General features: G+C 47.1%; 2 protein-coding genes across 5 annotated transcripts in view; one reads left to right on the top strand and one right to left on the bottom strand.

Moving 5' to 3' along the window:
• Window positions 1-625: 625 nt before the first annotated feature.
• Window positions 626-15,723, bottom strand: DRC3 (dynein regulatory complex subunit 3; the record flags this gene model as incomplete). Its single annotated transcript, XM_080620215.1, has 10 exons — window positions 626-739; window positions 901-1,032; window positions 4,529-4,660; window positions 7,772-7,940; window positions 9,221-9,339; window positions 10,238-10,357; window positions 11,541-11,687; window positions 12,533-12,699; window positions 14,089-14,205; window positions 15,567-15,723. 10 exons carry the CDS (start codon window positions 15,721-15,723, stop codon window positions 626-628), a joined length of 1,374 nt encoding a protein of 457 aa, XP_080476341.1.
• Window positions 15,724-17,695: 1,972 nt separating this feature from the next.
• The window catches only part of TOM1L2 (target of myb1 like 2 membrane trafficking protein), a 56,600-nt gene continuing 47,658 nt past the window's right edge, over window positions 17,696-26,637 (top strand). For all 4 annotated transcript variants that reach the window (XM_080620032.1, XM_080620033.1, XM_080620034.1 and 1 more), the window contains exon 1: window positions 17,696-17,788. In XM_080620032.1, coding sequence (XP_080476158.1) covers window positions 17,737-17,788 — 52 coding nt within the window. In that variant the 5' untranslated portion in view covers window positions 17,696-17,736. The remainder of the gene's footprint in view (window positions 17,789-26,637) is intronic.

The raw sequence follows: 26,637 nt of genomic DNA on the forward strand, positions 1-26,637 counted from the left end.
CAGAAGCTGCCCACAAGTGAGTGCAGCAGCTGCTGTCACGGAGCAAGGAGGGGAATTAATGACTCCTCGCTTGGCTGTTGCGAGCAGCGGCGTGTGAGCTCCTCTGGAACCATTGATTCCCCTTCCTGCTGCTGGGGGCTGCTCTCTTCACGCTGCACAAAGCCGCTTTGGCGAGAGGCGGGGAAGAGGACGAGGCTCCCAGGCATGCAGAGCCCCTGCCAGCCTTGTGCTTGCTGAGCTGGAAACCTGCTGTTATCTTGGGGGTGGTTTGATGGAGAGCACTCCTCTCCCACGCTGCTGCCACGTGCCTGTGGCTCACAGGTTCCTGCCACTGTGCTTGCAGGTAGCAAAGCTTTCAGGCGTGATGTGCTGCGATGAGCTGGTTCAGACAGCTCACAGCTGACCCATAGCCCCTCGTGATCAGGTCTGAGCTCTGTCTGCACGGCTTCATGCCAACGCGATGGAAGAGATGGAGCTTTTCCAGAGTCAAGTAGTATCTTTTATTTGCAGTTTATGGTGGGGTGGAAGAAGAAACGTCCCAGGCAGCATCCCTGGCTGTGTGTGCTGCTGTTGGGGGCTGTCCTGTGTGCCCCCAGCTAAAGCAACCCCTCAGCCCACGGCAGACCTATTCCGTGGGCTCCGGGATCTTGATGCTATCCAGCTCCTCCTGGAGATTCTCAATGAACAGAATGATCTCTTTGACCCGGTTGCGGTTCCTGTCAATCTCGTTTTGGAAAGCCTGCACAGATTGAACCCACAGGCTTGTCAGCATCCCTGGCCAGGGTCCCCAGCACACACAGGGCTCCAGCAAAGGTTAGGGAGCATCTTTACTACTGGTGTCCCTGCCATTTGGGCCAGGCCTACGTGGGTCCCATCCCCCTGAGCACGAGGGTCTCTTACCTTCTCTGTCACAGAGTTCTGCCAGTGGTCGATGTTGCTGAGGATGTCGCGCTCTCGCTTATCAATGCTCTGCAGGCGGGTGCCATGGGATGCGTTGACTGCGTTGACAATGGTGTTTTTATCCACCAGAAGCTGGAGGGAACATGACTGGATGAAAGGAGGGGGGCAGGCACGCAGGGAAAGCAGCAGAGCTCACAACTAGCAGCTCAGGGGGTGGAAAATGAGCCCTGTGTCTCAGACAAAGCCCCAGTCACCAGCGTGAATCCAGAGCTTTACCCTTCGCAAGGATGTGTGTGGGCCTCACTAGGGTGTAATGGAGAATTACCCCTACTGTGGGTGGGGAAACTGAGGCAGCACCTTGTGTGCTGGGGTAGGAAGCAAATGCCCTGCTGCAGCACATGGCAGGCCCCTGTGGACAGCTAGTGTGGAAGCAAGGCTGCCTATGCTCCAGCACGCCCGGCCCAGCAGGGGCGGGAAGTGGCAAATCCCACTTGGAAAGGTCTCTTGGACTGGTGGCACTGGCCATAAATCTTCATTTTTGGAGAGTCCCAGTTTCTAATGGAAGCGTTGACTTCCCCCCGGGGCTCTAACTGGAGGGTGGCTTCACTAAGCCATAATGACTCTCCTCCTGCAGCCAAGTGCAGCTGCTGAACAAATGAAGATTGCTTCTCTGTGGAAATGGATGGCAGCGAGGCAAAATGGGTGCACAGCAACGGTGCGGAACTGCAGCCATCTGCACAGCCCATAAAGCAGAGAGCTCCCCCCCTGCCGGGGGGCTGAGGGGTCTGGTTTGTGTCTGTCAGCTCTTGATTACCTGGAGTAACAGGAGGATAACCTAGACAGAGGGAAACCACAGTGAATGCAAAACTGGAGGCATTTAGCCACGAACTGAAGGGAGAGTGGAGGCAAAAAGGTCAGCAGTGCTGCTGACTGGAGCACTGCAGAGATCTTTGTGCTCTCTGAAAGGCTCCTTGCTATCACAGCAAGACTCAGGGCTCGGTGGAAGGCTCTGTTTGAAATGTCACATCCCACCTCCAAAGCACGGGCTGGGGAGCTCTGGGGAGGGATTTGAAATCACCAAGGCAAACAGAGCAGCGTTTGGATTCTCCTGAGGGAGCAGGGAGAATCTGAACCAACCCAGCTCGGAGTGCAGCAGAGAGGCTGCCCAAGTGCCTGCTGGGTTGGGGCTGTCTGGAAATCAGCCAGAGCCGTGAGTTGTGCTGGAAGCAGGAGAGAGATTCCCTCAGCACTTGTCTTGGGCTGCACCCAGGGAAACATGCAGTGCAGTTATCCTTTATCCCAGGCAGCAGAGATGTCTGGCAGCACTGGGGCTGGGACCAGTTAGGAGGAGGTGACGCTCTGCTTTAGGCATGGCTCTAGCGGTACTGAGCCTCCTGGAAACCCTGTCTCTTCAGAGAAGAGGCTGTGGCCTCTTCTTGCCAGCTCCCTAGCAGAGATGAATTGTCCTGGTGCCCTCACCGTTTGAACAGCAGCTGGCAAATCCACGTCAAGCTCATTCTTGAGTGATTTCTCCAGCGTGGTGATGGAGATCTCCAGCAGCTTTTCATGGTGATGGTTTTCCAGGTCCCGGCACTGGTTCATCGTATAGAAGATGGTTAAGGAAAAAGCTGAGCACACCATTCACTTACAGGGATTAAATGAGCTCCTGTAACTAGAGACTGAGTGGACCTCTGCAGGAAAGGGCCTTGCTGCTGCCAGAAGCTGCTGTGATGTCAGGATATGCACTTAGTGCTCTTAATCACACATTAGGTCTCATCCTCACTGCTATCTATTACACAGAACTGAGAGTGGGCCTAAGTTTGCAAAGGGAATTGAAAGAGGCCTCCCAGGATAGAAGCTAAGCTCTGAATATGATGCAATTATTCGCACCAGGCCAAGAGATCTCTATATTTAGTGTAACCTGTCACTGAAGCACTTTGTTATTCTCATCTCACTTTGTTCCAGAAGACATCAACAACCCCAAAATGGAAGCCATTTAAAGAAACTCCAGCAAGAACTGCAGGTATTTCACTGGCTGCTATAGCAGGAATGTACATAGCAATCAGCCTAACCAGATCTTCCCAGGGCTTTGTCACTGCTGTGGGAAGAAAGGCATATTCCCAAGGGGGAGAAAGCTGCAAAAGTCCTAAAGACACAGGAGAACTTAGGTCCTTTTGTGCTCTCCAGGGTCTCAACAGAAAGAAGCTGAGCACCTTAAATGACCATTCCTGTGAAGAGACCTTTTCTGCTGATTAAAAGAAACCCCAACCAACGCAACCAACCCCCCAAGTTCTATAGTGATGGCTCATTTCTGAGCCTATAGGTCAGATATACATACCTCACTGGGAGGTCCAGGCCAACAAACTGTCCAAAGGATATATCCCTTTCACGTTTGCAATGAATGTTGATGCTACAGCAGCAATGTTTCTTTTAAATTCCTCTAGTATTTCCTTAACAGAGGGGAAAAGAGGAGATATTACCATGTGAACTTGCATAAACATAAAAGCAAGCTGGGGAGCCTGGGAAGAATCTACATCTGATTATCATTTGGACTCACTGCTGTTCCCAGCACAGTCAGAAACTGAACTGCCTCAAGCATTTAAAGTGTTTTGAACGTGTTGCAAGATTTTCTCTCCTCCTCTGGGGCCAGAACATCACAATCAGGTTATGGGAGGGAAGGAGACTGAATGATTCCCATAGCCGGTGTCAAGACAGCTGATCCTTTTTTACCCTCACTTAAGCAGTGCATGGAGAGTGCAGTATTCCCATATCCTGCAATGCCACAGTCTCCTTGTATGCATGAAGAGCCTCTTATTGAAAGCAGAACCAATGCCAACGCTTAGTGCAGCTTTTGGTTTAGCCCTCAGGAATTAAGATTGCTGCCTAGTGCCCCTCTCAAAATCGACTGTGAGGTGTTTCACTTAAATGCCTTGATACAACAGTTCAGGTACAGCCACCTGAGTTCTGTTCCATCAGTGACTGCAGATACACGAGGACCAATAGAGAAACCACCAAAAGGCACAATCCTGCTGCAGTGAGGAATCCATTTTGAGCTGCTTGCTGTCATGCACATTCACAGCAGTGACCTGCTGCAGCTGCTTGCTCCTGCCTGCTAATTTCGAGACAGATTTCTTCTCTTTCAAATGAAGATGCACATTAGCAGCCCTGCCCTACTTTTTGAGGAGAAGTCTGGGGAGAAAAAAGGCAGCTATTATGCAAGCAAATGCAGGAAGCTGAGCAGGAATGTGTGTCATCTTATTCAGAGCAAAGATGAGCTTCAAAGCATTACACCTCTAGAATCCCAAATGCACACCCCATGCTAGGCAGCCACTTCTGTACACAGACCTATAAAATGACTGAATGACCCTTTCTCTACAGCCTAGGAAATCAGCTTGGATAAATGTAAAGGATGTACTATGCTCTGCTCTGAGAAACAGAAATCTATTGCAATGTATTGATGTCCAGGGCCTGATCTCATCCAGATCAACTCTGAGTAGAAAAGGAGTAAGATGGAGACCTATGCCCCACTCTTTGTGCAATGAGCTACTAAACAGAGGGGTGCAGTGACAGAAAAGTGAACCCCCACGTTGTGGATGTGAGGTCTCCCAAGTATGTGTTTGAGCCTTACCTCCAGCTGGTTGGTTATCAATATTTCCAAGCCCATGAGTGCCTCAGAGAGCTGAAGGATGTCCTCCCTGTACTGGTCTCGTTTCGACTCAGCAATATCATAACTACTGGCATTATGAATCTCCTCCAGCCTCTAAACACAGAGATACATAAATTACTTGTAGTTTGTGTTCAGCACTCCATTGCAATTTAATTAACTTGTTAGAGATGTGAGGAAAGTTCCCGCTGCTGATTAGCTGAAATGAAATGTGATGATTCAGGAAGTCTCCACATTTACATACTGGGTAGTCAACACTGCTGAGGTATGCTGCTGCACTAGGGGCAATGCAGTGGAGGCAGTGAAAACGCTTCCTCATCCTCCAGTCAGCAGAAGACTTTGCTCCTTCAGTGCCTCCGACTTTGGTTCCCCTTCTGACACATTGCAAGTCAAAACTAATGAAAGTCTTGACATTGCTGGCCATGAAGAAGAGATTAACAATACCTTCGTAGGAAGAAACACAGGCCTAAATCCTGATCCCCTTCATGTCAAGGAGAATCTTGATTGACTTCCATGGGGTCAGGATTGAGTATTCTGAATATGGAATACCTCTCACGGCCTGCCTTCCTCTTACAGCAAGGATTTATTGCCCTTCAGAAGGAAATACTGATGTCAGGTTTGTATCAGAGACGATGTCTGATTTCTTGGAGCACAACCATCTCCTCCTGCAATGTGTTATTTCCAATGTCTGTTCCAAATAAGTTAACAACCAAACATTAAAACAAGGAAGGAAAACAATATACATGGTTTAGGATGTCCGATCCACTTCTGAGAGGGAATGCAATGTGTTGAAATAGGGGATTTTGCTGAAAACCATTGCCAACACTTGTGTCTGAAAACAAACCAGGTTACCCAAATGCTGCAGTGTTAAAAGGGGGGGGAGAGCAAGGAATCTTCTTGTCTAATGTAAAGAAGTCAGGAGGCTCCAAAAGCTCTGCAGCCATTCAAGACACACCTCTGGGAGCAGTAACTTCAAAGTTCAAGGCTTTTAATGCTTCTTTGCTCCTTTAGCAACTTCAGAGAGCAGTTATTTTACAGGTTACCCAAGTTTACATGAAAGGATTACAGCGAGACAAACAGCCCCTAAGAAAGGCTCACAGACTCCAGTCTGCTGGGGCCTCTGCAGCCTTTGAACTCCTCTGGCAATTTGAAATGAATGGGGAAATGCTGTTAAAATGCAGTGTTCAGTTTGGATGCCAACTTCTCCAGTATTTAGATTAAAACCATCCCACTGACCACTGGGTCCTGTTTTTGCAGCTCACTTATAGCTGAGCCTGCAGGTCATCAGACAAAGGTGGAGGGCCAAAATGTGGCCTTAGCCATGTTTCTTTGGGTTTGATTTTGAGGGGTTTTTTTGGGGGGGTTTGGTTGGTTTGGGGGTTTTGGTTTTGTTTTTGAATAGAAGATACATTGGGAATTCAAGTGAAAGTTAGCTGAGTATGCATCGCCATAGAATCTTGGAATCCCAGACTGGTTTGTGTTGGAAGGGACCTTAAAGCTCATCCAGCTCCAACCCCTGCCACGGGCAGGGACACCTTCCACTAGAGCAGGTTGCTCCAAGCCCCTGTGTCCAACCTGGCCTTGAACACTGCCAGGGATGGGGCAGCCACAGCTTCTCTGGGCACCCTGTGCCAGCGCCTCAGCACCCTCACAGGGAAGAGCTTCTGCCTAAGGGCTCATCTCAGTCTCCCCCCTGGCAGGTTAAAGCCATTCCCCTTGGCCTGTCCCTACAGGTCCTTGTCCCAAGCCCCTCTCCAGGTTCCCTGTAGCCCCTTTAGGCACTGGAGCTGCTCTCAGGTCTCTCCTTAAGGAGCCTTCTCTTCTCCAAGCTGAACCAGCCCAGCTCTCTCAGCCTGCTGCTCCAAAGCAGAGCTGCTCCAGCCCTCGCAGCATCTCCATCTTTCTATGTTGCCTTCTGATAAGGCTGCACACTCATATCCCAAGTCGAGCGCATGGAGCCGGTGTGCCAGCCTGAGTCAGCAAGGTTCAAGGACCTGGGAGCAGAGTGACTCAGCAGCAGCGACAAGGCACCTAAATAGAAGTGACCTGGTTTCCAAAGGGAGCCAGGGCTTGTGACTCTGCCTGGTGTTAGTTGCTCTGCTCAGCTGACAGGGTCACCAGGCTTTAGCATCCCCTCCTCTTATTATTCCTTTGGAAACACAATAATGATCCATCTATTATACATGGTTAGAAAGGGATCCAGCTAGAAACTGCACCCTTAGCAGCCACAGTGGGTGACTGTAATTGAGCAGAATGAGAAAAGATAGTTTCTGCTTAAAAAAGGCTAGAAATACATTACAATAACTTGATCTATTTTGTTAAAGTTCTTTGAGCTGTTGTTGACGAAATGAACCAAAGCAGCAAATGACTTGAAAGCAAACAGAATCCCCTGCAATCTCCTTCCTTTTCTTCCCCATTTTTCAATGAAGGAAGAGCTATTGGAGGCCTCAAAGCAAAGGGGATTGGCATTAAATCTGATAGATCTATATAGATTTTAAATCAACTTCATCAAAAACACTTTAGCTAAAAGAAAGGTTGAGCGTTTCTGTTTTGTTAAGGATTGGTCACTTTTCTGGATGGCAAACAAAAATCATACGTAGCTACTTTATTTCTGTAAAGCCTTGAAGGATCTTTACCTTTATGAGCAGTAAATTGTGTCCTACACTGAATTTCCAGTATAGATAAAGGCTGTCAGTGATAGCTGGTTGTGGTTTGCCCCAAGGGTTTGAAACTTCAATCCCCAAATTCTTTTCCTATATAAAGTAGTAAACACCTTTTACCATCATGTTAGTTAATGACATTGTATTGCTAATACAACATCTTTTCTTGGTATAGATTTATCCTGTCAGAAAAACTTAAGGATAGATCAGGGAGTGAGCCCTGGAAGAGGTTGCCCCCTGAGGTTGTGGAGTCTCCATCCTTTACTCAGTAGCTGCATGAACACGGGCAGCCTGCTGTGGCGGCCCTACTTGAGCAGGGTTGGAGCAGGCGACTGTTCCAGAGGTCCCTGCCAACCTCAGCAACCACTCTGTGATTCTACCATTAGGGATCCTGTACAGATTCCTATTACAGCAGTGTAAATACAGAATAATAGAACTAATTTTCATGGAGTTATCCTTGGTTTCAGTCAAATTAAAAGCTGGCACATGATACAGATATAACATAGGCAAATCATGTATGAAACAAACAGAAGTATGGCCACATTACCTTTTTGCTCTGATTTTCAAACTCTAGGATTCTTTTCCTTCCTTCTTGCTGGTTGGCTGTTAACACTTCATTAAGGTATTCATAGAAATGGGAGACTTCAGCTTCTCGGTTTTCATGCTCCTTCAGCCCATAGTTAAAAAGGCTCTCACAAACTGAGACGAACTCCTCCCTGTACGTGACACCAGAGTCAAGGTATTTTGCTTGTTGAGTGGAGCAACATGCTACGTTCCTTCTACCTCTGCAGAGACTGAAGCACCAAGGGTTACAAGCTACTGTTCTGTAAACCCCGTGGTTCTTGCAGGGAGAAGGCTGCCAAGTATTGTCTGTGGCAGGGCTGGGTTACCCATTCATGTTTTATACTGAGGATTTTGCTGCCTCAAGGGTATGGAGAAAGCTGTGGCAACTTGAGGAAAAGGCCTCGAAGGAAAGGAAATGCATAAGCTTCTCTGACTCTTTTCTGACACAGCAGCAGAATGAAGCCTACAACACTATCTATCTTCACAAGTGTGAATACAGTGCCAGAGTAAGTTAATAAATACAGCTCTGGAGCCTACAGCCAGAGCAGAGGATAAACTCCTGACTTGGTAGCATCACAAAAATAACGTCAATTTTTCTTCTGCTATTATCTTGGCAATGGAATTGTTTTTGGAGTCTCTTGTAGTTAAGCCATGATGCATTTTTCCCCCCAACAGTGTAATGCAATTTTAAGGAAGGTCAAGTTACTGGCCTTGACAATGCTCTATTAATCTGAATGAGAAAAGAGAAGAGGAAAAGAAGTGTCTGCTTTCTGATCCTCCATGTAGGAGCAATGATCAGAAAAATGTGCTGGCCTGAAAACTTCATGTTGCCAGCTCTGGCAGGTTGTGAGATATGCGACTCATATCATTCTGATTAGTCTGTTCCTATCTCCTACCACTTCCATTTCAACCTGATTTCAGCGGCTGCGCTCTCACAATCTAACTGGCAGAGATTTATCTTGCAGCTCATTTTAAACTGTAAGTGGATTCCTGACTTAGAGAAAGTACAAAGCCTTGATTCTTGAAGGGTCAGAAAAGAAGGTGTTGGATTCAAAGGAAGGAAAAGGAATATGGTAATTACAACAGTGAGGATTCGGAATGCTGGAATCCCATGACCTGTTGCTGACAGAAAAAAGTGGTTTTACAAATGGGCTGTTTCAAGCTGGGCTGGCCAGCTTGCCAGTCATAGAAACCATTTGTTTTTAGCCCTCATATTTCACAAGGCATCAAGCCTTAAAGCTGTCAGTGGTCTCAGAGTCTTGCAGTGGTTTTTTTTGATACCATTCAAAAGTTGAACACAGACTGTTTCAGATCTTACATCAATGGAGCTTTCAGCCCTGGACAAAAGCAATGGATGAAGAGTCCCTGTGGATGCACCTCCTCCTTAACTCGAGGCATTACATTTTAGCTGTAGGTATTCTAAACCCAGGAAGGATATGCCTGCAGCAGGTCATCCACTCCAGGGAGGCAAGCCAGTTTGGCAGCTTCTGTATCCTCTGCAAACATACCGTCAAACAGGAATGATCCATTCAGGTACTCAACAAAGGCTGTCTTTGAAGAGAATCAGAGCAATATAAGTAAAATGAAGACTGCCAACCTGCTGCCAGTGCTCAGCATGTGTCTCTCCTATAAGCACTTTACCAGCAAAGGAACACTGGTGCAGACACAGGTATACCAACAGAATAGATACATCAAGTGAAGAAAGCACCCTGCAACTGGACTGGCAACCATCCTGCTGTCTTTGCTGCTAGAACACTCTAGCCTGAGGATAGAAAACACTGTTTAGTCTTATAGAAGACATTATCACATTCAACCACATATTACAAGGCTGTTAAGCCTTTCAGATAAGGAATCAATGGACTTTGGGGAGGGATGGAGGGAAGAGCTGAAGATGCCCTCTCTGTAACTAAACCAGCTCCCATTCTCCAGCCAGTCTGATCTTTTGGAGGTGGGGAATACAGAGCCAGACTGACAGCACTGTTCTGCCTGGGCTTGTTTTCAGGCCATTCACAGGACTATAGAGATCTCTGTAAGTCTGGAATGGTTTAACCATAAAACTAATGAAAAGCATTAACTTAGTCTGAAGGAGAAAAAAAGTCACTGCACTATGATGATGCTGAGAGTTCCCTCAGACCTGTAATGTTCTTAATCTCATGTCAGGCTGATAAGATCCTTGGGTATGATTTACTGTTTAGCTTTGCAGGGTCTGTATCTGTAGTTTCATTGTTCAGCCAGAAGAATTATGTTCCCCACATCATGTGTATTCCACAGCAGTTCCTGGTTTCATTCTGAAGATGAGATTCAGAGATCATAGAGATTAATCCCAGCCTTAGTTTTAGCATGGTCGATGTTAACCTCTCATTAAATCTTCAAGCAGGTGAAGGAGAAGTCAATATGTGTTGCACTTCTTTCTCCTGAGACAATATACAGCCAGCCAAAGAAAACATACCTTGTGGTACTCCAGCTCCTTCTGCTTTGCCTGATAGGCCTCCAGCTGAGCCAGGGCCTCAGCCTCCTCCTGTTCCAATGGCTCAATATGATATTGATACTGTAAAACTGCCTCTTCTCGCTGAGAAATGAGAACAAAGAACAAATTGTTCTTAGATTATCCAGCATTGCTCCAAAAATGTGGGCATCGGCACTTGGACTTTCTAGAACAGGCACCTGAGTGACATGTGCATCTCCATTTCTCTGTGGGCTTTTAATTAAACTGCTTACGAAGCTTCTAATCCATTCCTCATCCCTTCTTTTGTTGCCACGTTCCTCTGACTCTGCACTCGGTGCATCTGAGCGGATTCAGTCCCAGGAAACTTTTCTCTCCCCGTTCCCTCATCTTTAGGGTTGTTTTTCTCTTTTTCAGCAGGAAGCCCTGTTTGGACTTCCAGGATTTGAGCTTTGATTTGATCAGCTGGAGAGTTTAATACATTTACTAGGGAGGAGAAGGCTCTTTGGAGGAGTGGATGGCAAAGTAGTGGCAGGGGCAAGAACCTCATTAGCTCGAAACTGAAGCTTGACAAATTTAAGTCTGCAGGTCTATGACGTACTGTCTGTGTGAGCAGGGACTGGACTCAGTGACCTGGAAAACCCTTTCCGTCCTAGGGTAAGAGTAATAGATATTCCAAGTACAGGGCCTGCTCTGTGCCAAGCAAATTCACAATTAATCATGTTCTTTGGTTCCTTAAAATAAAACCCCAAACAAAACCCCCTTCTTTGTTCCTTTGAGCCCTGGGATCAAAAAGCAGCCCCACAGGTTACCAGTGCAGCTACACAGTCAGAATCAATAGTGGGAAGTGCATTTGACGGTACCTGCTTGCCTGGATACAGAGTCAGTCCACTCCGTAATTGCTCACTGAGCAGCAGGACCACCAAGGCTTCTTCCCCTCAGATCCACATCTCAAGACTGATTTCCTCTGAGATATTTCTGATCTCTAAGAAGGCTCCTGCTTACGCTGCAGCCTCTCTGTGGCAACATTAACCAGGCCCCCCTCCCACACACAGCTGCTGATCTTCATAAAATCTGTGAAGACATCATGCCTCCAACACCTCTGCCTCCCTGTCAGATTTGATAGAATTTGGCCTACAGGTTCACAGCTGTTAGGCGGAGGCAGAATCAACACTGCATGTTTCTGGGAGCCTCGTTTCTGCAGGGAACCTGCCCCCAGTGCTAGGATATTGCTGGCACACCAACAAAGCAAATGCTCTGTAAGATGCTGTTGCTGGATTTCACAAGCAGGGAATGCAGGAATGCTTACTGTGGAGTCTCTCACAAGCTTGAAGTCCAAATACACTAGGTTGGGAACATAAGCGACAACATAGAGCATGTACCGCTCGTCGTCACAGAGAGGGTTCCCAGCGAGGTTCAGCGTCCGTAAGTGTTTAAACCTCCTGAAATAGACCACCTGTGCCAAGGGGAAAGAGATGATGATGCTCATTCCAGTGCTGGGAAACACACTGCCTTGAAATTCATTGTTCTTAATACAGTTATAGAAGCATAGAATGGTTTGGGTTGGAAAGGACCTTAAAGACCATCCAGTTCCAGCCCCTTGCCACGGGCAGGGACACCTTCCATTAGAGCAGGTTGCTCCAAGCCCCTGTGTCCAAGCTGGCCTTGAACACTGCCAGGGATGAGGCAGCCACAGCTTCTCTGGGCACCCTGTGCCAGCGCCTCAGCACCCTCACAGGGCAGAGCTTCTTCTTAATGTCTAATCTAAATCCACCCTCTGTCAGTTTAATGTTGCGATACATATGGTGCTCTGCTGCCAAACACAGACAACATTGAATTAGGAGTTTCTAATCCTTTCAGGAAAGGAAATACTTAAATTTATATTGTGAATACATAAACGTTGGGTGTACAGAGAAGGGGGTAGATACAAATCATGGGTCTTAGACTGGTCAGCCGACCTTAAAAGAACCCCAAATACATCCTCGTCTCCACTCCCTCCTTTTCTCATCAGTAGCTACTTATTCCTTTTCTAGCTTTCATGAGATCCCATAGGAATTCTGCCATGGCTGATAGCAGTAATAGAACCAGGGCCCCATGAGTCAATAATCTAAAAGAGAAATAGCTGTAGTAAGCACTTAGCACCAACAGAGCTCACCAAAACCATAACTTACCCTACAGAGTCAGTGAAAACCTAAGGACAATTTCCTCCCATAAGGAGGGGCTCAGACACAGTGGCAAATGTCAGCCTCAGAATATGTGACCCTTTGACAGGGAACATTTACAAATCCAGGGAGCACTCACATCTTCCAGGGTGGTCAGGTTATTCTTTCCTATGGAGAAGATCTGCAGCTCTTGCAACGTGTCCATGTTCTCGATCTTAGATATCCTGTTACTGTAGAGACTGAGGTCCTGCAGTTTGACAAGGGTAACCAGGCCCTCGATTACTTCAATGTTGTTGAAGGACAAGTCTGAGGAAGAGTTGAGAAGGTTCAGTTATTTCTAGCAGAGCACCTTGATTCAGACCTTGCATTTAGCCTGGTTCTTTCATTAGGAGTTGATGGGCAGTGTTTTCCTCAGGGGTGTTCAGTGTTCCACAGGAAAGACTGCATTAAACCATCATTTGTTCACATCTCCCCCTTGCAACCGTCCATGCACATGTCCTTCCACAGTTGAAGGTATTCCATGCAGAGTCCACCTGAAAGTGATTTGTACCTTACAGGGAAACCCAAAATACAAGAAAAGAGCTGGGGAAATGCCCTAAAAGGGGGGTATTCCTGTGACAGATCTGACCCTCCCTGCCTTGGTTCTTGCAGACTCTTGCCTGCCACACCAGTGCCCACTGTCAGGGTCATTCCCATAGGACCAATCACCCTGGAGGCATGCAAAGGCATATATTCACTTGAGCTATTTCACTCATTGAAATCTCCTCTTATCCTGTCAGAACATCTATTATAACACCTACATTCGTCATAGGGGCAGTATTTCTCCTCAGGCCAGTACTGAGCCAGTCAGGAGTCCAAAGACGGTTGATGAGGTGTCTGCATCACCCCAGGCCTTGGAGGGATAAGACACTTATGCAGCAGCTGCCCAAGCACTGCAGGCTTTGGGCAAACCAACCCATGTAAGTGTGCTTCAGAACACTCTGCTTACGTTGTGCTGATCAGCTGTTGATTCACCAGTGTGTCAGTCACTGTGCAGCAGAGCAGTGTGAACCACAGAGCCTATTAGACATCTTAAGTTACCCCTATGAGCTGCAGCCCTCCATGGTGTTCCCAAAGACAGCTGAGGGTATATTTCCACTGCCAGCCAGCACTCTAAGTGATGCATCTGTAGCAGCAAGCTCCCCAGTCTGCCCAGCATCAAAACCTGCACCCCTGTGTGATGCCACTCTCATCATCCTGAGTTTGAAAGCAGTCACATAAGGCTACGAAGATGGGCACTTCTTGGGACAAAAATGATGACAAGCCCTTCAGCATGGAGCAGTAAACAGAGTGGGTTCTAGGCTTTGAAATGCCTGCATTAGCTTTGAAAACAGCATACAGGCTTCTAAACCACAGAGATGTTTCCATAAATATTCCTGAAAGTCACCTCCAAACCCTGGGAACAACCTTAAAATCTCAGCTTCCTGTTCCTGCCACCCTGAATGTATTAAACCCAGTTTTGAAACATCTGAAGGATTGTTTTGCAGCTCTGATATTCAGGCATTTTGACATTTGACAGTCAAACGAGGAAACACACAGACAGCTGACAGCCTTCCCTGCGAAAGCTCCTATCAGTCGTGTTTGAGAAGGAATGTGACATCCTGGCTTTATCGCACAGTGTGTGAAGGCACCCAGCCTCGTCTGCCTGTGTCTTACCGAGCCATACAAGGTGAATCAGACTCTCCAGGCCTTCTATCTTCTCAATGATGTTGTTGTCCAGCTGCAGTTTAGTCAGATTCTCAAACTGCCACAGATTAGCAATCTGCAGGATATCTAAAACCATAGAAAACCACCCCAAATAAATCAAAGAGAATTGCTTTTCATATGAGACAGCTCTCAGTGCAGCAGCCACGCTATCTTGCACAAGGCAAACATGCCCAGTCTTACCTCCAAAATGATTTTCAGCAGATTACAAGAGCGTGTGATGACTGCTCTAGAGAGCTGAGAGCTCCACTGGCTGGATGAGATTTCAGTGAAGCAGCCCAGTTAACCTCAGTGTCCTGCCCCAGCGCACACTGCTCATCAGCGATGCCAACGAGCCGCTGAGGGGATGCTGACTACAGCCTTGCAGTCAGGAGCAGCTTTATGAATCCACTACTAGGAGACCTTGACCTTCATTTTCCTTTCCAGCTCCAAGAGGGAGATTTGGGACGAGATTCTGCTTTTCTCTGCATTTGCAGGTTAGAGGTGGCCAGCAAGTGCTTGTGTAAATGACTCCTGTGCTCCTGGGATTCTCATCGCAGGAGAGCAAGTTGGGGTCTACTCTTTCTGTGAAGGCTGCAGTTTAGAGCTAATCAATATCCCTGCATTTAGCTTGCTCCCAAAACAGAATCACAAGGGCAGGTCGTTAGGCACTACAGCAAAACACTGGGACCAAAACAATACAGAATATTCCCACTCCTGGTTATCCTTCCCTCCGCAATGGCTTCACAGGAGGTTTTTGGTGGCTGCTTTGCTGCTGTCAGTGTTTAGTGCAGATTAAAGGAAGGAATTTCATGCACAAAGTACTCACACAGTTCTATGTTCTGTATTTGCAAAGGAACACATGCAGGATCAGGGAGCCTGCTCTAAGGAACCCAACACACACCATGATTTCACTGGAGCACAGGAGGAATAATCGAAGGCAGACTTTTGCCCATCAAATTACATCCCCCCCGAACACTCAAATATTGAGCCAAATGTTCTTCCTTTTCCTTTTTAGAATGCAAGTTTAAGCCTGGTTGGACAGTCAGAGGCAAGCTGTGATAATGCTACCGATGACGGGAGGAAGCCACTGAATTGGCCTGTAATCACCATCATCGACCAAATAGCTCTCACATCATCACCAGCGATGGCAGCGCCTGCTCAGGGTTGGAGTTGTCCACAAAAGGGCCCAACAGGCCTGTGGCCTGTAGGTGTCACCACAATATAAATGTTAAATAAGAACAGCGGTGACAATAATAGCATCAGGTTAAGCAGCTTTAATGTTACCCACCAGCAAAAGCATCCAGCTTGCTTGAATGAAGCTACTTCATACAGCTCTGCCTGAAAAGGTAAGTGCAAATGTTGCTTTTCACATAACAAATCCAAGCTAATCACGAGTGTTTCATTGCCATGATTCTATTCATGCTTGATTCTATTGTTCTGATACTCACTTCTAAAACTAAGCTGTAGCTCCTTCACATCCTTTAAGTTAAAGCCTTCCCTTCCAACAATCTTTTCTATGTCCTCCGTGCGCTCCTCTTCAAGAACTTTCAGAACCAGTTCATCATCAATAATGTTTGGCTCGATGTTCTCATACAAGTGACTCATTTTTAGACGGTATCAGCCTTAAAGGAGAGAAAAGAAAGAGAAATAAAATGATTGTCTGGCTGTTTCCAGTGTTCATTGAAGAGGGTATACCTAGGATACCGATACCAAGGAATTAAGAGCACAGCTGAGTGTTAAGAGCTAATACCTCCCAGTTCATATCAAAGACTTAACTTGTATCATGGAATCACTGGTTTGGCTCGAAGTGCAAGGCAGGCATGTTCATATGTGAACTTCCAATGACTTTTGGGTGTTTTCGGTGAAGAATACCAGGATTTGGCCCAATAAATAGACCAGGAAAGGAGGCCCTGTGCAGCACCTCTGAAGAGCAACAGCCCATTGCATGGCAGTCACTTGTTGCTGAAACCCACCTTCATTAAGGAAGCGTGTTTACTTTTGAGATCTAGACAATGCTGTCAGACAAACCTTTCTGCTCTTTGGCATTTAAATATCCATTAGGGATAGCATGAATCAGTTCGAGGGACAGGAGTCATCCAACTCCCACTTGTGTGAGGTGTCTGTAGTTATGGAGTAAGTTCTGCTGATATTTGGCACAGGACAGGAAGGATAAATGCACGGGTTTAGAGAGTTCTCTCCTCGTCATGGCTTTTAATTAACAATCCAGCCTCTCTATGGCTATGCTCAGGATTTCCACTTCCCTTCTACTTATCCATCACCTCTTTACCTACTGTCTGTTCAATAGAATCCCAGACTGGTTTGGGTTGGAAAGGACCTTAAGACCATCTAGATCCAACCCCCTGCCATGGGCAGGCACACCTCACACTAAACCATGGCACCCAAGGCTCTGTCTAACCTGGCCTTGAACACCGCCAGGGATGGAGCATTCACAGCTTCCCTGGGCAACCCATTCCAGTGCCTCACCACCCTCACAGTAAAGAATTTCTTCCTTATATCCAATCTAAACTTCCCCTGTTTCAGTTTGAACCCGTTACCCCTTGTCCTGTCACTACAGTCCCTGATGAAAAGTCCATCCCCAGCATCCTTGTAGGCCCCCTTCAGACACTGGAAGCTGCTCTGAGGTCTCCACGCAGCCTTCTCTTCTCCAGGCTGAACAGCCCCAGCTTTCTCAGCCTGTCTCCATACAGGAGATGCTCCAGTCCCTGATCATCCTCGTGGCCTCCTCTGGACTTGTTCCAACAGTTCCATGTCCTCTTTATGTTGAGGACACCAGAACTGCACACAAGTGGGGTCTCATCGGAGCAGTGGGGCAGGATCACCTCCCTCGACCTGCTGTTTATGCTTCTTTTGATGCAGCCCAGGATATGGTAGGGAACATCATGGGTGTTTGTACCAGCAATGGGTCAGCCTCCAGACACGAAGCTGCTGCCCACTGGACCCCAGCCCTGGGATGAGCGCCATGTCCCTGGCACAGTATGGATGTCTCTGACCCCGGTGTGCTGCCGCCTTCCCCCGGGTCCCACCCAGCCCCAGACCGCGGCCTCCCGGGCCTCTCTGCCCCGGTCCCCCGAGCCCGCGGCCCTGCTCGGGCCTCACCTGCGCCTCGCTGCCGGTTGCTAAGGAAGCCCAGGCGCGTTGCTAAGGTCGGCCACGTGACAGGCTCGTCCACCAATAGTCAGGGGGCGGGTGGGAAGGCCGGCAGCTAATCAGAGCGCGAGAAATCCGTGTCAGCCAATCAGCGCCCGCACCATGCCCTCGGGGGCGGGAGGAGCCTCGCTTGATTGACCTTCCTTTCGCCCAGTAATATTAGAGAACGGCTTGGCCGCTGCCCAATGAGAAATGACAGCAGCGGTGTCCATCAACAGGAGGGCGGGACTCCCGCGGGGGCGTGCCCTTCCCTTGACAGTGATGGACACTCTCCTTAGCCTATGAGTCCACGAGGTGTCCACCAATTATCCAATCAACTGCGAGGAGGCGGGACTTGCTCGATAAAACAAGCTGCGATTGGTCCGTGCGGCTCTCTGTCAGGGCGGGGTGAGGGACGGGGAAGCTGGGGGGGGGGCAGGCCGCCAGGCCGCTGTTTGTTGTCATCCCAAGATGGAGTTTCTGCTGGGGAACCCCTTCAGCACCCCGGTGGGGCAGAGCCTCGGTAAGTGGGGGCTGGAGGGATAGCGGGGCTGTGGAGGGGCCGTGGGCCTCCGGGCGGTGCGGGCCCGTGAGGTGTTGTGGTGGCTGGGGAGGGGGTCAGTGAGGGCCTGTGGAGGGGAGGGCGTTTGTGGAGTTAATTGGAGGTAACCGCATTAACTGGGGGTTCATTGGAGGAGATGAGGCCTCTGTGGGGCTAATGGGGGGGTTATGGAGGTATGGGGGGGTCTAATGGGGGTAGTAGGGGTTGGGGTGGCTCTGGCCGTGGGGGGGGTTGGTGGGTGCTGTATGCTTTAGTGTGGGTCGCAGAGGGGTCTATGGGCAGCAGTGGGGGGGGTGGGGGCTTTGGGCAGGCTGCTTGCCATGGGGAGGGAGCGACACCACTTCAGTATGGTTGGTGGGTGAAGGGAAGTTGTTGCCCTCCTTCCCTACTTCGTTCTTCTCCCTGTGTGTGCCTGGTTACAGAGCAGCACTGGGGTTCTGCCGCCCTTAACCCCAGGTGTGGAACCCCCCTGGTCCTGTGCATGTGCAGGGAGGGTGCTATGGTTTAGGGATACAGTGCTCTGTTTTCAGCCCAGAGCTTCAGTTGTGGTTTGCTAATGCTTTGTGGACATCAAGCAGGTTATTTTGGCTGTGCTTCCACTGTAAGACTGGCCAAGGCCTTCCCAGGCTGCAGTGACTGCTCCTTCTTCCTTCCCTCCCACAGATGTGCTCACTCTCAGCTGTGGCAGGTCTGGTTTTGGGCTGGGTTGCCACAGCCAGGACCATGGGAGGAGGCCTGGACACCACTTGTGCAGTTTGATGCCTTGCCCATGGTTGGCTGGCCTGGCTTTGCCTCCTGCTCTTTTCTCTTACACCTTGAAGAAATAGAAGATCCCTTACATTGGGAAGGAACAGCAGAGCAGCTCAGGTTCCTGCAGTGGGGGTTCCCAGGAGCCAAGGCCATGTGCAGTTGAATGCTCTGCGTTTCAAAACAACAGGAGTTCTAATGCCTTATTTAGGGGTTATATGTAGCATATATAGCCTATATATTCCATGTTAGTTTACGGAATCTTGGTCCACTTGTTCCTTTAATTTCCAATTGGAAATTAAAGTGGAAACGTTTGGCAGAGGACCTGGCCATGGCCTCAAAGCCCAGAGGTTCTTCTATAGTAGTTTCCCCACCCACACATACAGATACACCCCCTTGCAGAGGTGAAGGGCCCTTACATGGGTAAGTCTCCCACCATGCATTGAAAATGGCTGGACTCTGTCAGGCTCTATGGAGCATGTCTAAAACTTGTTGGTTTGCTTTAGCCATCTGGGGTGGTTATTTCCTCTGCTTAGGGAGAGAAGTGCTGAGGGTAACAATGGAAACAGGGAAAGTTAAACATGATTTTGAAGTGCCTTTGCTTTGTGTTTGGCCATCTGACCACATCTGCCAGGACAGCTGGCTGATAGCTGCTTGGACAGGCCTTCTGCAGTGAGTGCTGTTAAAGGGAAGGCAATCATTTCTCATCTATTTATTGTCAGTTCCTTTTAGCATCAGTAAGTGTTTTAAAGGGGCTTCCTTAAGAATTGCTAGGGGGGATGTTTAGCACTAAAAGCTGCTTTTCTAACCTCCTGCATTCCAGCCTCTGCAAAGGTTTTCACAGCTCTTCCATCCCCTCTTTGAGCAGTTGCTTCTAACTTTGAGGCTTTGAACACGAAGCTCCAAAGGTGCTGCTTTTATCAGCTAAGGTTGGGGGGGGGGGGTGTGGGGCTTCTAATGCAGCTTCCCTTAATGCAAAATTCAGCTGTGCTTTAAGAATGGATTTTCATTCCGGGGGGAGAAAAGGGAGCTGCAGATCTTATTTTGGAAGGAAGATATTTCTGCTTCTCATATCCCTGCCAGTTATCCCTTCTCTGAGACAACAGGGAAACAAAAGCATGCCTTGTTCTCAGACAGTGCTATTTCCCCACTGTTTCCACAGGCTTCTTTTTTTTTCAATGAGCTTGTAGAATATGATTTTCACTTATGTTCCTCTTCGTCCTTTCAAAGGAGCTGAATGATTTTGTCTTTCTGTTTCAACATATTGTGTTGAACACAGTTGTGATGTTTTCAAGCAAGGCCTAACACTCACCAGAAGGGAGGAGTGCAGCAAATCCTGTAGGTCCATCAGCACACCAAGAATGTGTGCACTCTGCCAGGAAGTAGCAGTGAGTTCACATGAAGATTTAATTAGGGCTACACGATGTCTTCAGAGAAATGCCAGGTCTGAAGGAACAAAGATGGGGGAGAAGGTTTGGGGAGAGCTCAGGGAGGTAATACAAGGGATTTTTCTCTTTTCCCCCTCTTTAGCTGGGTAATGTCTGAAGCCAGACAGGCTTTTTATGTGAACTCTTTTGCTTAATGTGGCGAAGTAATGCAAGGATGAGCTCGGAGGATTTGTAATGGAGATGGATGGAGTCTCCTGCATCTAAAGTGCCAGTTTAAATGGCAGCCAGGTTCCTCGTCGCTGAAAGCTACCTGATTTTTGAGCTGGCTTTATAATAGCCTCTATTTAATTTCCAGTGGTGACATAACCAAAACTATATAAGCCATCACCATGGTCAATAATTACAAACCGCACTTAATTTTGCTTTGATGCTTTGATTGACCTGTGGACACTGAACTGCCTTTATGCCTCCAGCAAGGTCCTCTCCTGAGTGGTGAAGGTAGCTTTTGATGGGGCTGTTGTGTGGAAGGTGCTCGGCTGCTGTCTGAGAGATTCCTGAACTTATCTTGTTCATTCCATATTGCCTTTTACCTGGAGGGAGATAATAGCATCACTTTGCATATAAACTGAAAACCTCAGCCAGGACTTTGTAGCAGAATCCAATCCTGCCCAAAGGCTGTGTGAGCAAACGGTGCTCTTCAGCATCCCAAGGCACTTAGAAGTCTTCCTGGTCCCTTCAGCCCATCACAGTGTTGGTGGTCAGTGCTTTCTAGCAGGCTTCCTTGGAAAGATCTAGAGCTTGTGTGTTGTTCCTGGTGTACTGTGAGTGGTTTTTAACCAGTGCTGCATGCTCAGCATGCGTTGAACCCAGTAACCATTGGTGATGCTGCACAGGGAGCCCGGAGGGCACTGGAGCTTTCACTGGCAGCTTGTGCTGGTGGCTCTGGCCAGCTATGGGGTGGTTGTGCCACCAGCCCTGGAGAAGCTGGCAAGGGTCTGGAGGGTGGAACTGGGTGCTGTGGGCTTCATAGGCTGCTGAGTATGGCAGGTTTCTGATCCTTTGTGGTTCTGGGTGTTGGCCTGGTTCTTATAACCGAGCTGTTGATTTTTCCCACTTAGTGCTGTAAATACGATGGACTAAATCTTTAGAGAAGGATTATTGTGAACAGTCCTCCAGAGCAGTGAGGAGGAGAAGTGCAGGAGGATGGGTAGTAAACCAGCAAAGACAGACTGCTTGCTGTATGGTGAGGGGCTGGCCTGGGGGAAAAAGCAGCAATTTACAGTAGTGGGAATTTGCCTTGAGATTGAACATCCTGCCATAAATTGTGTTTTATCTCTCTTTGTTCAAGGGAGCCATCTTTAAAGTGTCACCACTCGATTCAAGGTTATTAGAACAAATACCCTTGCCATCGGTTAGCAGAAACATCTCAGATGATTAAAGCTGATTGAATTACAAGAATGGGGAGTACTGGTGCCTTCATTTTTGCTTACTTGATATAGACCATATGGCTTCCACATGAGGACACAGGAAAACCAGTTCCATTTTGCAGTATTTTGAGGTGCTTTTTTTTTTTTTACCTCTGGAGACTTTACAAAGGCTTCAGGAGAGTGCTGATGTGTTTGAATCTAAAGCAAATCTTGCTGCTGTCCACCCACCCAGCAATCTTAGGGCTGAAGGGGTGAGTTGTGGCAGTTATGTGTGAAATGGGGCGATGGATGGGCACATCCAGGTCTGGTTTGGGAAGGGCTGTGGTCAGGGCTTTGTGTGGTGCTGAAGACTGCTTGACTTGGAGCCTAAGACTTCCAGGGAGAGAGGTCCAGCATCAGGCTTAAATGCACAGAGGCCTGAAAGGTAATTTTAAGCTATATAGTAGGAATGAAGGTGTTCTGCGTAACTGGGGGTGTTGATCCGGGTTAACTCCCCTGTTCCCTGCTGACGAAGGGAGGTCTGAATGAAGGGTGCTGGTTCAGACACTTGCCTTCCAGTCTGTTTTCAGAGGAGGAACAGTACAGTGATTTAATAGAGAGTATTGTTTAAAGAGGCTACAAAAACAAGGCTTCAGCAAAAGATACCGAGGCACTTTATTGAAGCGCGGGTGAGGCAGACAGCTCTGCAATTGATTTTTATCAAAAGCACTTGCAGTTTCCATTCAGGGCTGTTAAATTGATAATAAATGTGGTGAACAGAGTCTGTTTCCAGAGCTGCTGGTTTGTTCCCCTCCCTCTAATGAGAAAATGCCTCAGCTTGGGAGGTGCATAAACACCATTTTATTTTCCTTTCCCTAAGAAGCACTTAAGGCCTTTCTTCAGGTTTCTTCTATCTTAGGATTTTTATGAGTCTTGGAATAAAAGTGGTTCCTAAATGAATGAGTTGATGGCTACGTGCAGGAATAGAGGAATGTATTGCAGCCAGCAGCCCATGGTAATCCCCCAGGAGGAATTAACCCAGCCTTTCTTGTCCACGTACACAAGTTCCCTTCAGAGTAAACTTACTACTTTGCTATGCTGTAAGTAAACCACGTTTTTAAAGACAAACCTTTCCCCAGCACCAGAAGTCAGGGTTTAATGTGCACGGCATAATCTTAGGATCTGGTACCAATAAAGTGTTGTGTTTGCAGCATGCTGCTGGGGTCTGAGTCATCTCCCCTTTCATTCATTGCATTATAATGAAATTAAACCACAACCACTGAAGTATTGTGCCCTGTTCTATGCGAAGCTTTCGTCAGGACAAGGTAGCAGTAACTAGATGCCCACAGCATATGCTGTATGATATCAGAAAGATGAACTTTGTGTTTTCCTGCAGCGAAGAGAGCACAAGAAGTTCTTTCCTCAGAGTTTAAGTGCTTTTATAGGTATTCCTGTAGCTGGTCAGTTGGGAAGGATCCAACCCCCCGCTGTTCATTTAGTGCTAGTCATGCAAAAGAGTCTGATAAAGTGCTTTTAGTTTTATAAGGTTATTTTGATCTGCTTTCACTTTGTGACAATGGATTCTGTTGTAAGGCAAATCCGCATGGAATATGAAAATGGATCTCTTTGCTTTTTAAAGGAGCAAATAACTCCTGAGTCATGGATCTGGCAACTTGGAGAAACTACATACATGTGTGAAGCTGGGTAATTAGTATAATGCCATTTAATACTGAGGCTCTAAGACTGGATTTATTTTATAGGCACAAAAGCAGACTGTAGTTCATGAAGGTATTAGAACATGCATTTTTGAGTAATGCAGTTTTATCTCTTCCAGCACAAGATACTTAAATATATACTCCATATGCTTCTAATAGAGACCTCGATGTGAGAGGTTGCGGTGCGAGGACAGCTCGTTCCCAGTTTGCTTCTCTGTTCACATACTGTGTCTTTAAACTGCATATTTCATATGTGCTTGACTAAAAGCACAGTTAGAGAATCCCCACAGACCCTTCCAACTGATTTCAGATTTCAGCCAAAAGTATTCTCACCAAAAATAGCAGCATTGTGTGTTTTCCTTGGCTGGATTAAGAACAGGTTTAAATTAGTGAGACTTCCCTTTGATTTCGTAAACTACGGTGAGGTTTTAATTAAGCATCCCTTGAAGAGGATGGAGGCATTTGGTAGCATGCTCAGTGCTGATGGTCGGTGGGGTTGGACCTGGATGATCTTAAGGTCTTTTCCAACCCAAACCGTTCGATGATGATCCTTCGTGGGGAAAGGTGCTGTGTGCTTCCTGCAGGGTTGGTGCTCGTCAGCCTTGTCCTGGCAATCTCCTTCCTCATGTGGTGTTTTGTATCTGGGTAAGTCGTTTCACACCCTGTTTTGGTTTCAAAATCCATGCAACGTACAGGCAATAAAAAGCATAAATGTTTGGAGAACCCAGGGGAGAAAGAAGCATTGTAGGAGCCCTGAACAGTTAAAGTGACCTGAAGGCCAACCTGCAGAGCACCATCTTCCTCCCTATGATGAATCTGCACAGATCATCCAGAATGACTTTTCCATTTCCGCATCTGTCTGGGGAATTGTTAGGTTTTTACATAGAAGAAACTTGTTGCTGAGGATACAGATCCTATCTAGGATGGACAAGGCTCATCTTCTTTGTTGCTTAGTCATCCTGCTGATGGTTCTCCCCGATTGCTTTGCTCACTTGTTTGTTATCAATGGGAAAGGACTCTTAAAATTGAGAACAAAACCTCACTGGTCTAAAGGCCTTGCCTTTGCTTCTCTCTTCCCTTAGGAGCAGGTCCTTCACTGCAGGTAAACATGTTTTTACACAACTCATGGAACCATATCTTCCAGTCTGTAGGTGTTCTTCCCATTGCTCAAGAGGAGATACACATAAATGCAGCCAGTCTGTTATTGGCAGCACTATCTTTACATTTAAATATGCACTCTGTGATCGTTCTGTACCTGTGAGAATTATAAGGTAGGGCCCATAATGTAGTAGCTCATTTCAGAATCGGGGATTAAGGAAGAAAAGTCTCTTTATGTATATACCCTGCCTGTGTTTGGGCAGTTCCTGGCAGGGTTACATATAGACTATGTACCCATGCTTCAGTTCTCTAAGTTCACAGAAACCCTTTGGCAGCTCAGTGTTTGCCACGTAGTCTGAGAGCATTAGGAGACTCAAAGATCGAGAAGATAGAAGAAACCTGTTGAATCATTTGTGTGGTTCATAATCTTGCTTTCTTCTTGCAGGGAAAGGCAGGCTGTTCCCCAGCTGCTCCTCAGAAACCTTCTGGCTTCCATTACTTTGGGAAGAGATTCTTTGTTCAAATTTAGATCAAAGCAAATGTACACAAGTGGAGGCACAGATTGGTGCGTTAAACTGTGCTTGAACCCCAGGAGCTTTGCAGAGCCTTGGCTTCTTATTCTGAAAGCAAGAGACTTTGTTACTTCCCAAATGTGCTCAGGAACGATGAAGATATTGTTAACGTGGACATGTTGCATCATCCCTGTATTTGTGTAGGATGCATCTCCTGCAAGAAGTGTGACCAGCTTTGTATTTGCCCCAAATAGCAAAGCATTCACAGATCTTGTGGAGATGAGTAAATGCAGAAAGTCTCTCTTAAAACCTTATATTTCCTGATTTTTCTACATTTTTTAACTCTAGTTTTGTCTCAATTCTAGTTTTCTGTATTTCCCTTCCTTTTGGAAGGAAAAGGGCGTCCTTCCTGCCTGTAACCACAAAACGCTACCTTGAGTAGCTCTGACAGTGTTAAGGAATTTAGCCAGTTCATTGGTTCCTAATGTAAGATATTAGTAGAGAAAACAGACAAACTTTATTAGAACATTTGGGATATTTCATCTGGAAATCAGTCTCCACATTGTGACCAGTTATTCCCTGAACTCTGGCTAGTCTTTTTTCCAAGCAATTGTTATGGGGTATGGAGATGATTGAGAGTGAGAGGCAGAGGTTAAGTAGGATCCAGTTTGTATTTGGGTTCGGGTTACTCTATCTGATGGTTAAGCTGTAGTAAATGGCTTGATTTTTCATTATCTTTGAGCTGCTCTTTCTCTCCTGATTTTGAGTTCTTCTAATTAGAGGGGTATTTTAATGAAAAGAGCCATCTCAGACCTTTGTGAAATGTTCTTTTAGTGCAGAGAATGGGAAATCTGAAATCACTTATTAGACAAGAAGTTGTTATGGCAACTCTACGGTGGCTGCCTAATGGCAGAGTGAGATCAGTTTGTATTTACAAGTGTAATGAGCAGTTCAGTTTGAGCAGCTGTCAGACTTGACGTGATCAAAGTTCAGCAAACATCCCAAATGGGTCAGTGGTCAGTCCGGACCCTGGATCATGTGTGGGTTTTACCTCCTATCATTAAAACCACCTTTAAAACGCTCATTGCTGCCAATGAATTGGCATAGACAGTGAGCAAGAAATCCCTCTTCCATCTAAGTTCCTTAAAGGGTATCAGCCTTGAGTCTTGGTGCAGCTAGTGAGGTATTTCACATGTAGCGTCCCTTAAAGCAATCCTTAGTCTGCATGCTGGCTGTTGCTGGTCACCAGGAGAGCTGAAATGGTGCCACCTCTCTCAGGCAAGCTTTTCACCCCTAAAGGGCACCCTTTCATAAAGGCTGTTTCATTATACTGTTGTTGGTTGCTTAGGAAGCTGCTGCTGGGCTGAGGAAGGACGTGCACAGTGTACAGGAACATTAAGCCAGAAGAAGCTGAGAAAGTCTTGATCCACTCAAACATTAGGGGTGCCCAGGAGAGGCTTAATCTCAGCGGAAGCTGGTGAAGCTCAGCCACTGAGTGGGTCACCAGCAAACAGGACCAGGCTGGTGCTGGTACCCATTGCTTTCCCAAGCAGGAGCAGTGACACCAACATGTATCAGTGTCACACTGCCAGTGGGGTTTGTATTTGTTATTCAGCATCCTGTCTAATCTCCCATGCTGATTAACAAGCTGTAAGCAGCAAGGACTGGGGAGCTGGTCCTCTCTGGATTCCAGGAGGTTGTGTATGTTCACACTGGGAAAGTTCCCTTCCCATCCCTGCTCCTCAGTTTTCAGAGTGCCCTTTCTTCAGTTCAGCCCTTTTCATTTGCTAGGGTTCACTTTGAGCCAAACTCTTTGTAAGCCATGCTCAGAACCTGTGTTCTACTTGGAATTTTAACTGCCCAAGGACCAATATGGTTCTTTTCCCAAAGTATGCTGCAATCCCCTGTACACTTACACTGGTTTTACTTTTACCACAGTAATAG

This window comes from Psittacula echo, assembly GCF_963264785.1.
Source record: "Psittacula echo genome assembly, chromosome: 5".
In the NCBI taxonomy this organism is placed as follows: Eukaryota; Metazoa; Chordata; class Aves; order Psittaciformes; family Psittacidae; genus Psittacula; species Psittacula echo.